This window comes from Clytia hemisphaerica, unplaced genomic scaffold, assembly GCF_902728285.1.
Source record: "Clytia hemisphaerica strain Z4C2 unplaced genomic scaffold, Clytia hemisphaerica genome assembly, whole genome shotgun sequence".
NCBI classification, from domain to species: Eukaryota; Metazoa; Cnidaria; class Hydrozoa; order Leptothecata; family Clytiidae; genus Clytia; species Clytia hemisphaerica.
The window spans coordinates 94,214-106,159 of record NW_027103275.1 but is presented as its reverse complement, the minus strand read 5'-3'; the positions used below and the strand labels follow the sequence as shown (position 1 = coordinate 106,159).

Below are 11,946 nucleotides of genomic sequence, written 5' to 3'. Positions count from 1 at the left end.
AGACATCTTAGTTGACGAGTTGATGGTTCTATCCCATTGTCAAATGTACCAACCAGAGTATATGGCTGCTCCTATTGAAATCAAAGTGTGCCTTTTACAGTACATCCTGGACTTCCCTGCTATTGGTAAAGTTCTACAACAGCCAGGTTGGTAATTTTGAGATCTGAAAAAAATTTCAAATTGGTTCTCTCTTGCTCTACACTATTTTTATATAAGCATAAAAGTTTCTGAACTACCCTGAAATTTTAAGCCTTTTTCACACCTTTGAGAGAAAGAATGAAAAATTTGCAAAAATATTTGTTAAATTGTTTGTTTTTAAAATTTATCCCGGGGGGGGGGTACTTAGGCAAAAATGGGTAATGGGTATGTGCGTGCCTTAAGGGTCTGTTTTTCCACCCTTCTAAAGTCTCTCTAAGGGTTGGTAAAAACACCCTAGTCTCTCTAAGGGTTGGTAAAAACACCCTAGTCTCTCTAAGGGTCACCTTTTTGCTGTAAACCCGGCTGCAAATCAGTATGATTCCCGTAAGCCGTATGATTTTGCTCGCCTGGTCAAGGCGGGACACGGGCGTGCTGACAGAGGCGCGGGCGCATTTCTACCAAAATAAGAGAAATTTTAGTTTGAATGTAAGCCAGGTCTCCCTGTTTCTTTTTTGTATATAATTCAAAAAGAAGATAGGGTCTTATATCGTTTTGTTTATAATAATGGCAGACTCAAAAGCGAGGACTAAAAGTTTGGCTGTGAAATATTGATTTGTGGATCATTCCTGATATGCTTTTGCTTTTGCTTTTGCTTTTGCTTTTGCTTTTGTTCATCTTCGAGCTTCAAACTGTGGCAAGGATCTTGGGATCCACACCACGATTGCTGGTTCCCTGTAAGGAACTTATTGAAACTGTTGAAAGTATTGACTGATATTGTGTCATAATATAAATCAAAAAACATTTTGTGGATTTTTTGCCATGCGCCCTTTATCTTATCTTGTATCTTATCTTGTATCTTGCTTAACTTAAAACTAATGGGAAAAGGGCTTGTCTAAGATTTCTGCATTTTTCCTACTACAACCCTGATGGCTTTTTGAAAACCTCGTATAGGTTATATCATTTTTATTGTTTTGTAGTAGATATTTCGAAAATCTTAGAAAGACAAAAATTCAAAATTCAAATTCAAGTCAACAGTAGGATAGGAATAGTGATTTCCGCCAGATTTTCATTCTGCTCAAATTTTCTTGCAATTTTTGATTTTATGACAATTCTTGACAACAAGATTTTTTTTTAAATATTTTCATTGTAAGTAAGGTAATGGTTAACTCTTGACTTTATTCTTGAATGAGGTTCACCAAAAGTGAGGCAGGTTTTGCCTCCGTTTTGCCATATTGCATATATACTCAAATTTATAGGCGACAATCGAAAATATGTTCCGTTCGCGTCAAAAATCTTCTTAAAATTTAGTCGATCATTCGGTAGTAAATTTAGTCGGGTTTTTTGGAAAATGGTTTCAAAGTATAGTTTTTAATATTTATTCTCTCGCTTGATGAAAAATTGCGACAATTTTCCGACTCATCATCCGACTAGGAATTTTTGTCTGCCAAGTTGGTCGGTCGGGACCCGAACGGAACATATTTTTTACTGTCGCCATAGCAAGAATTTTCAATTCGGTTGAGGTTACAGGGGTTACAGTATGCATTCATTACACTCTTCTTGGTCATCATATCATGGCACTCTTTTGAATATACTCCAGCATAAATTAGAATATTATACTCCTGTAACTTTCACTTGACAATGAGTGAAACTTTCACTTTCGAAAGTGATGACGCAGGAAAAGGAGTATTTCCATACCCAGACCTTGGTTTGTGTTTTCATGAAATCTTGGTAAAAATCCTGACACACTCAGGACCCCCAAATATGCCTAGGTGTCAAGATTTTTCTGCGATACAACTTGAGGTTGGAAATTTAATTTAAAAAAATGCATGGATATGTATGTCTGGGTGACTTCCAGGCAGCATCTCATTAAAGATGCCTGAATCTAACCATTAGCAGAAAAATCTGGACATCTTCGGGGGTCGGGTCGGGGGTCCTGTACTATACTCACCCATGTGATTTTCAGCTTTACTAAACAGGTATAGAATAAATAAAATGAAAGATAAATTTGGTGATTTACGTGGTGGCTGCAATAAATGTGAGTGTAAGGAATACACAGCACCTGAAAAAAAGAACAAACTGAAATGTGCATTTTGTGGACACTTCCCTATTAAACATACAGTCATCAAACAACCTTGCAGCTCTATTCAACTTGATCACCCTAACCAACCTGATCCTATCCAACTCGATCACCCTATCCAACCTGATCCTATCCAACTCGATGATCCTATCCAGCTCAATCACCCTATCCAACCTGATCCTATCCAACTCGATCACCCTATCCAACTTGATGATCATATCCAGCTCAATCACCCTATCCAGCTCAATCACCCTATCCAGCTCAATCACCCTATCCAACCTGATCCTATCCAACTCGATCACCCTATCCAACTTGATGATCCTATCCAACCTGATCCTATCCAACTTGATACTATTGAATCTAAGTCTATCGACAGAAGTATGAGTGCAGAAATAAATCATGATACAGAGGCCCATTTTATAGTTTCATTAGACTTGACTGTAGAAAAAGAGATTAATGATAAAGAGCTGGATGACTTATCAAAACTTGAAGGTGGTATCCCAAGGTATATTAGACACAAGAACAAGATAAATTGTAACATATGCAAAATTGACGTTGATTTGAAAGAGAAACACAAAGGATTATTCCACTTAAAGAGGCATATCGAAAGTGATATCCACAAGCTAAACGTTGAATTAAACAAAAACCCTGACATAACACAGTCTGAAACATTGCTTGAATTAAAAGATAAATACCCTGATCTCTTAATACAGGAAAATTCTATTGAGTGTCGAGTTTGCATGACTTCTTTTAAGTTGGCATGGAAACTTCTTAGTTCAAACATAAAACAGCACATGGACTCACTGGAGCACACAAGATTGAAGCGTAAAATGTCACATTCTACAAATACTAAAGATATTGTATCTTTTTTCACCAAAAAAAAGATGGACAAGCCACAGTCTGCAAAAGTGTGACATGGTTTTTTTGCTAAAACTGTTCGAATTAACAATATTGATATTTTCACCAATTCATTGTTTCAAGATTTAAAACCAGGTATGGACAATGGCAAAACTACTTGGTTTTCAGAACCCCACTATTCTTTTGTTGATGTTAATGGTACTTCCTGTTGTGGAACATTTCGGAGTATCGATTGTAAGAAAGTCTGGACAAGTTCAAGCTTTGATGGAGAAACGTGTAGTAATTGTCTTAAAATTCCAACCTTAAAGTCATTTCGATTACGTTTATCACGCAGACATTTAAAAAATGATGAACCTAGAGACATAACAAAAATTCGAAATGAGTATCTCACTTTACCTGAGAAAGATATCAGAATAAAAACACTTCAAACGAAGATTGAGAAAAAGGATGCACAAATCTTTTTTGCCCTCAGGGCAAATCTACGTTTAAAAACTCGAACTTCAACTTTAAATGAAAAATTGGCAGAATTTAGCAAAAGGGGCAGTATCAAATCAATCTGCTTTCAATTAAATAAAGCAGCAGAGGAAAATAAACTTAAGGACATGACAGTTCTAAAAGGAACGCTGGAAAATTGTGCCAGCAATTTCCATCGACACAAGAATGGAAAAAGATTTAAACAGTCAGTAAAAGAGTTTTACGAAGTAATTATGTATTGGGCTGGACCACGCCTCGCAACTTTTATTGGCCTTAATCTCCTTGGACCAGAAGTGCACAGCATTTATCGATGACGCAAGCAGTACTCCTTAAATTTAGTTGATGGACAACATGAAGAAAATTTCATTAAAATTGCCTCCATATATGAAAATGCATTGAAAAGACTTGATTTAAAGAAGGTAATTTTTCATACCATTGAATTAATAAGATCAATAATTTTAGTGTTTCTTTCAGGAAATTTTTCTTACCTTAAATTTTTTGACATGAGATCCCCATGAGATTCAATTTATTTTTACTGAAAATTTAATCACAGATAAGATAAACTCTCTTATAGTGAATGTCACTTCTAGTGTCATTTGAGTACACTAAACCATGAATTATCTTTAATACAAGCCTTGGAAAAAATCTAAATATTCGATGATTAGAAAAGTAAATAAGCAAGGAAATTATGCATTCTTTTTTTTTTTATTTGTTCCAATTATATTGTTTTCTGGTTTGAAAAAAGTTCAATTTTCCTAACCTTGTTGAATTTGTTTCTATAACTAGTAGTAATCCTTTTTGCGAGTTTCTTGTGACTGTGAACATCTTATTGGTCCTTGATTTAGGTATTTTATGTTTTGTATATAATTCTGATTTTAAAGGTACCAGTGGAATTTTCGGAAGATGAAACAGCCATAATAAAACGAATTGTTTACGATCAAGGTAAAGATACTCTGGTTGGTTTTTGTGGCGCTGAACATGATCATGAATGTCTTCAAAATTTTACAGTTTGTGTTGGAAATGGAGAAGATGGATATAATCAAATTTTTAAGGCATTTGAAGAAAACAGAATTGGAAGTAATGCCAGATGCATCATGATATATCCCATTTATCCTGGACTTCCAAAGATTTCTATCTTTACAACGGTCACATGCAATTGTTTTGACAACCAAATGGTTCGTGAGCAGTACAATTATAACAAGGAAATGTATGAGAAGCACATAGAAAATATTTTGGGACCTGTGATTGGAATAAGCTCTGATGGAGACTCTCGTCGACGTAAACTCTTCATTGAACTTTCAACTGTATCAACTGGCTCACGCTATCTTCCAATCCCAAGAGAATATGGTTTCATTTTTAGTGCAAGGCTTGAAGGAGACAAGATAAGTGATCTATGTGACCAAGATTATATCCACAACCATAAGAAATTGATAAATCACTTAGACCACAAGGCAAGAACATTACAAGCTGGGAAGTACTTAATCCATCTAAATCAAATAAGAGAGGTATTTGAAATTCATCTTCAACACTGTTTCTATCATCCATGTTATGCAAATTATAGACATTCAAATTCTGTTAGATTCTCTTATTAAAATGCATTTTAAAATTTCAGTTTTTTCAAATTTTTCAGTTTAAATTTTTATTTTTAAAAAATTCAGTTAATTTTTAAACAACTGAAACAACGTTGTTTTTCAGGTATACGAGAAGTTCCCAATCGAAATACATGGATTACGTAAAACAGATATTAATCGGGATGATCGTCAAAATTGGAGATCTGCACAAAGATTGTCATTCAAGAAAGTACAAGAGCTGCTAAAAGAAATCAAAACCGAGGCCAACAAGGCAACCCTTGTTTATTTGGTACTATGTGGAAATTTTTTGCAGTGACATCTGTTCTCTGGTGGATCGAATCAAATATTGTGCAACAGTTTGCTTCTTTCTTGGTATATTTTTGTTCTTCCATACTGTCACATTTATCTTTTGGCTGACTGGCTCAGAGTCGACTAACACTTCTCGATACATTAGAATTTTTAAAGTTAAAGGGTGTGATATACTGGCATTATGTTTTTGTCCATTGTTTTGTGCGGTTTTGTGTTACTGATTACTAACAGATTTTTAATTTTGGACGTACTCGGTGTTATTTTAAATTGTTAACCGGTTACTTTTTCGAAGCGGGCTACATGGCTTTTTGCGCAATGCAATTGGTTCTTTTTGCATGACGACGGGCCTACATTATTGTCCAGAGTTGCCTGTCGTTAGGAAAATTCATTGTGACGTCACTTTTTCAAAGGAAAATGAACAATGCGTTGACATCATTTCTCTCATTTTTTATTTCTGACGTCAGAAATTATAGCAATTTTCTATCTCTTTTCGCTTGTTTTTTCTGCTTTATTTCGCTATTTTTCCTGGATAAAGCGCTAAAAATCAATCAAAGTTGAAGGAAACGGTTAACAAATACAATAATGACCGGGTTTTTTCGGGCTGTACTGAAAATATTGCCCTCGGTCAACGCAACAACCTCGTAAGCTCGGTCGTTACTTGACCTCGGGCAATATTTCTCAGTACAGCCCTCACTAACCGGTCATTATTGTATTAAAGTAAAGATATTAGCGTTTTATTTTCTTTTACTTAGGTATCTGGAGAAATTGGGTTCGAAGAAATAAGTCGACCACTTTGGATACCAGTTTTATATCTCGCCAATCATACATTGACACAATAACTTCATGTCATTTTGCCACAACATTTGTCATCTATTGTCGTGACTTCTTTGACAACATGGAATGCCATTTAGAAGAGTCTGGTACAGACTGTTGCGAGAACTACTTTAGTTGTCTGGGACAATGGACCGGCAACAAACACAACTATACGTACGCTGATATGACCCGCAATCGCGATCATTGTACTAGACTGGAACAAATTCGCTGCAATTCGGATGGACCTAAATTCGCCAAGCCTCATCCTAAGAGTGAGTCTATATGGAAACAACAATATGAATCAGGATATACAAAATGCAATCTAAAATCGTACCCAGCAGTTGGAGAAGAGTTAAAAGCTTGGAAAAAAGGCATTGTGGAAGCGCGCAAACTAGCAATCAGTGTTGGAATGTCACCTGCGTCGAGCAACAGAATTGATTCAGTCCTTCCGTTTACGAAAGAAAACGACGATGCCTGGTTTTTCAACCCATTTCATTTCAAGGGAAATACATTTCAAGATCTGTCTTCTTTTCCAACAGACGGAGCAGATCCATTAGATGTTGACTTCGAAATGTTATGTAAGAATTCATTTTTTCAACTTATCTCCCTTCTTTTCTATTTAGCTTCTAATGTTATTACCAAGAAATAAAGAAAGAAAGATAAAAAGAAAAAAAGAGCATTCTTCGAATTACACGCATAAGAACCAGTAAATTTTGACTCGGGTTCGGTTGTTCTTAATTTTTCGATATTTTTAGGCTCGAATATTCTTAATCTGTTCTTAAAATTCAAACTTTTTCTTGACTTTGAAAATTTGGACGTTCCCAAATCAAAGCTTTATTCACAAGAAAAACAAAATTCTGAGTTGAATTCTGGGTTTAAAATGGTCGTGAATTTTATAGATGAGGTTAGTAAAACGGTTAAATGCAAACTTCTCTTTTTGATCCAATTTAGCGAAAGATGCTGATAGTGATGGTACAAACGAAACCGAAGACGTATCGAATCAGGAATATCTTCCAAACTCAGAGGCTCTCCGTAATGTAATGTTGAGTCAAGACGCGGAAGCAGAAGTGTTGGAACCTCCACAACACCAAGAAAATCAAAATGAAGAAGTGGCTGAAGCAACTACACCGAGGTTATTATATTTCCCTTACAGTTTTCTTATAATTTCTTTTATTTCATCTGAATGCTTCTAGAACATTTATAAACGTCATATGAATGAAGGAATATTAATTGAATATGTATTATAACCAATATCGAGGATCAAGCTATGCATAACTTAACCATTCTGATTTCCAAATATATTAATCAACTTGATTTTATCTATTTAGAATTTCCAGTCAAGTAACAATACCTAACTCAAACGGTAAACTAATCTACAAGTCTACATTGATTCAATTGCTGAATGACGACCCAAAGTTATCTCACGATAGGTAAGAATATGAAAATTTATTTGTAAACTCGTTGTCATTTTAAAACAATTTTTATTTAAATTATTATTTTATTTCCATTGACGTAGTTCAGTTCAAAGATAGCCTAGATGCTAGGCTTTTGTCCTCTTGAATATAATCTTAATTTTTTTCAGCTTGGGGTTGGGTTGAGTTGTACTCTTTTTAGTCTTGAACACGATCTATTCTGAAGATTGATATTTGTAACTAGTTTCCTACATAACTTGCACTCATTTTACCAAACTTTACAGGGGGGGGGTTTTCAGGGGTCTTAAATACCGTCATACCGACAAAATTTTGGGTCAAATACCGTAATACCGTCGGTGAAGGAAGCCTAATACCGATACCGATATTATATTAATGTTTTTTTCGAAAATAATGAATTTTCAGTTATCAAATCTATTGTGCAATACACGTTTTTTTTTTATAAGAACGTCAAAAATTTTCGAAGCCTTCGGATGTTCTTAGTTTTTTGGATTTGAAGCCTAAAAATGTTCTTAAAATGTTCTTATTTTCAGCATTTTTTGCATGTTTTTAAGTCTCCAAAGCCTTAGTATGTTCTTAGAATGTTCTTAAATTTTTGGGCTCGAAGCCTTATGTTCTTATATAGTTTGTTCTTATAAAAAAAAAACGTGTAACAAATTAGAAACTGTACAAACAAGTCTTGTACTTTATGAGGCCCCCAGTCAACCCTCAATTCAGGTATTCACGCACAAATGTTTGCCAATTCACGTATTCAAGCGCGAAAAAAAACATTTTCACATTCACGCACCAATTTTGCTTTTACATCTTTGGTTAAAAAATTGTGACCTTATTGGGTTAAATTCAACCTTTTTATGGTCTCTTTTAAACAGATTGACCTATTCTTATACCCAACATTTTTGCCAATATATAAAGTTTTTTGCTAGTTTTGTGACCTTACTCTCGATATCGTCGACTTTTTAAGGCCTCTTTTACAGCTATTTGAGCTTTCATAAAGCAATATCTTATGTCTGCCGCGCAAAAGTTACTTGCTTGTTACGGGAGGCAAATGCAAAATTAAGCCTTTCCCCCAATAATTTCTTCCTTGCAGACCCGTAAGATGTCTTTTATATTGAGAATTAATTCAAAATCGAGGTTTGGGGCAATCATGGCCTGAGAAGCCGTAGACTTCAAGACAGGCTTCATAGAGGTGGTGCTGTGGTGCAACTAGAGGACACGGATTCTAAAGTTGAACCCCCCCCTCCTATCGGAGGAAAGAAAATAAATGGAAAATAAGAACGTGAGCGAAGCGAGCGCGAAAATTTTTTGGCAATTTTCGCTCTCCTTTGCAGTGCCGTAGGAAGCATTTTCATATAGGTGGGGGCTGAAGTTCAGTGACACCGCGAGGGCCAACCATGGTTTGGCCCGAGGGGGGGAATTTTGAAAATTTGAGCTCTAGATTGCTTGAAAATGCACTCAATAGTGACAATTATGACAAATTAAAAAAGAAAAACTTTGCATTTTTCAAAATAACCATTTTTGAAAAAATTATTGGGGGGGGGCATAGCCTCCCCTTGCCCCCCCCCCCCAGTTGGTACGGCACTGCTTTGTTATTGAAAAACGGCCTTAATACACTATTGTTAGCCAAGTATGCCTTGTTTGGTCACACAATTTTTGATTTTATTTAACACCGACCATTTGTTGGCAAAAATATGGTACGGCGAGCGACGTACCTGCCGTACCCGGTGCGGCGTTCCAAGAGTTTTGTCCAAGAAAAAATTTTAAAATTTAAAATGCCTAGATTGCCTGAAAACGCATCATGTGCATCATGATGTGAATTATTTTTTAATCGTTCGATGCTGCACAAGATGCTTTTAGAACTACCTACTTTTACTAATTATTGAAGGAGTAATAACCCGCCTTTACTGTCTCTAAGTTACTGCAGTATCAGTGTATTGTATTGTAGTAGCAATATAAGTGAATACGGAGAGACGAGACCATATCATTTAGTGCTGACGGAGAAAATTTTATCTAGACTCATTAGTTGGATGCAGTATTTGCATCACAAAAGTGCGCCCGCAGAAAAATAACGAAAATATTTGTTCAGATATCGTAAAGTTTTGCTTATTTTGAATAACCTCCCCATGACAATAAGTCAATAGGAAATCAAAGATTGTGCGAGCGAAGCGATCAAGAAAATTTTACTGGTTAAAATAACGGAATAGACTTATCTTTTTTGAAAATTTTTCTGCATGAAACTCATGAAGAAACTAAAAGGTGAATAGTTTTATACCGAAATACCGTTTTTTATTGATAAAAATATCGAAATACCGACAAAAAAACAGGCAATTTACCGATACCGGTAGAAAATAAAATACCGTAATCCCGTCGTTTTTTTCTCGTAATACCGATATACCGGGGGTAAAAAGGCCCAATACCGTCATACCGTAAAAGTGAAAACCCCCCCCTTTACATACCGTACTTTACATTTTTTACTACAGGTTGAGAAGAGTTCGCCAACGAAATGAATGCAACTCAAAAGAAATTGAAAATATTAGTTCACGCTCCAATTCGTCAGTCTGCCTTTTCAACGACTATGCTGTTTTGGATCGAAATGTCAAATCATTTTTTGTCGGTCGAGTTGAACGCATGATATTTAAAAAAGAAGGCAAAAAAGTGGAGTACAAGCAGCCCGAGCCGTTGGCTTCTTAAAAAGGTAACAATATCACAGTTTTACTATCGAGGTATAAAACCGATGGTGACAACTTCAATGAGAACACTACACTCTTGAAAATTCCTTTCAAAGATATCATTTCTGAAGTAAACCTCTTGGTAAACGAGGACAAACTAATATTAACAGAAACTTCTCGAAAAGCTGTAACCGACTTTGTCGAAAAGTATTGTCAAAAGCAAAGAGATAAGGCTCAAAACTTCTTTAACAAATCTAAACAATCTACTAGTAAAGAAGCTTCACATTCAAATGACTCAATTGATGGTAAAGTCACATTAGTTTGTGGACCTGAGGCTAATACGTCAGGTAACCGAAGATCTACAAGAACAAGAAAAGTAATCATCAGTGATGATTAGCTACCTTAAGGGAAGAAATCTTCGCGGAATTTAATTTCGCGGTTCAAGGCTCAAAATTCCCAAGTTTCACGGAATTTAATTTTGCGGTTGAGGGAATTATTTGTCTACGAAAAGCCCTATTTTCCCCTAAAAAGACCAATTTTAGGACTGATTTTTTTAATTGTGAGAATATGCCAAAAAACCGCGAAATAAAATTCCGCGAAAATTTCTTCCCGCGAAAATTTCTTCCCCTAAGGTGTTTTTATCATCACAATAGGCTTTTTCATAAATTATTTTGATTGCAACGACTGCCTCGTTTTGAAATGATTGTCAGTACTTTTATGAATAGAATATTAACTTCTTTATGAACTCCTCTGGGAATCAATTAACATGGCAATATCTTGAAAATGAGGCAAAAGCGTTGCTCGTGACGTAATTTATGAAAAGGCCTTTCAGAAATTAATGATATTTTTTAATCAGAACACAATATGCTCACATTTATATTCCATTGATAGTTTAATTTACAAGTTTTCTTAGAGATATGACTATACCTGAAAAGAGTTTTCAACCAACATTGTTTCTCGTTTATAAACACAAATAATACTGCAGTCCTGATTATCTTGCAATGAACCCAATTATAGTATGGTGTGGTAATTATCAATTTTATCAGTTTGGGCATTTTCATAGGAAATTCTTTCACTTTTTGTTTATAAATCGTTCGAAAACACCTTTCGCAAAAAAAATATTTGAAGGTATCTTGTCATGGTAAGGAAAATTCCTCTAGAACTCGTGATGGTAAAAAATCTTTTGTTATTTGCTATTTTTTGTTTGTTAATTTTTTATATACGCCGTTCTTATTTGAAAAGTCATTATTTCCTATGATTTGTATTTCGTAAGGAAAATATTTTAGCGTTTTACAATGATACTATTGAAATAATTCGTTGTGTTGCTTAAAAATGTGTTATTCATTTGTTTGAAAAAACAATGAAAGAATATGCTTTAAATTATGGGAAGTCTCCTTATATTAAAGATTACTTTTTGCGTCGAGTCTCTCTAAGGGTTGGGTTTTTCTACACTGAGTCTCTCTAAGGGTCACCTTTTCACCAAAATTCAGTCTCTCTAAGGGTAAGGGTCCAGAGGTCTGGCACGCACATACCCGACACCCATTAATCCTAGTACCCCCCCCCCCCGGGAATTTATCTCATTCTTTTATAGGTACTGGTGGTCGGATGCC

General features: G+C 35.3%; 1 protein-coding gene across 1 annotated transcript; it reads left to right on the top strand.

The window, feature by feature from the left end:
- The first annotated feature begins 4,713 nt into the window (after window positions 1–4,713).
- LOC136802346 (uncharacterized) lies at window positions 4,714–7,838 on the top strand. Its single transcript, XM_067059076.1, has 6 exons — window positions 4,714–5,052; window positions 5,243–5,490; window positions 6,180–6,818; window positions 7,192–7,372; window positions 7,569–7,670; window positions 7,823–7,838. The coding sequence occupies exons 3-6, from the start codon at window positions 6,323–6,325 to the stop codon at window positions 7,836–7,838; spliced, it is 795 nt and encodes a 264-aa protein (XP_066915177.1). The 5' UTR covers window positions 4,714–5,052; window positions 5,243–5,490; window positions 6,180–6,322.
- The last annotated feature ends 4,108 nt before the right edge of the window (window positions 7,839–11,946 follow it).

What these genes read in the sequence shown, in the direction of transcription:
- LOC136802346 (XM_067059076.1), top strand. Translation starts at nt 6,323, where the DNA reads ATGGAATGCCATTTAGAAGAGTCTGGTACAGACTGTTGCGAGAACTAC. An exon ending in TGTTGACTTCGAAATGTTAT is followed by an intron (nt 6,819 to 7,191) that starts GTAAGAATTCAT and finishes GATCCAATTTAG; the next exon opens with CGAAAGATGCTGATAGTGAT. An exon ending in GCTGAAGCAACTACACCGAG is followed by an intron (nt 7,373 to 7,568) that starts GTTATTATATTT and finishes TTATCTATTTAG; the next exon opens with AATTTCCAGTCAAGTAACAA.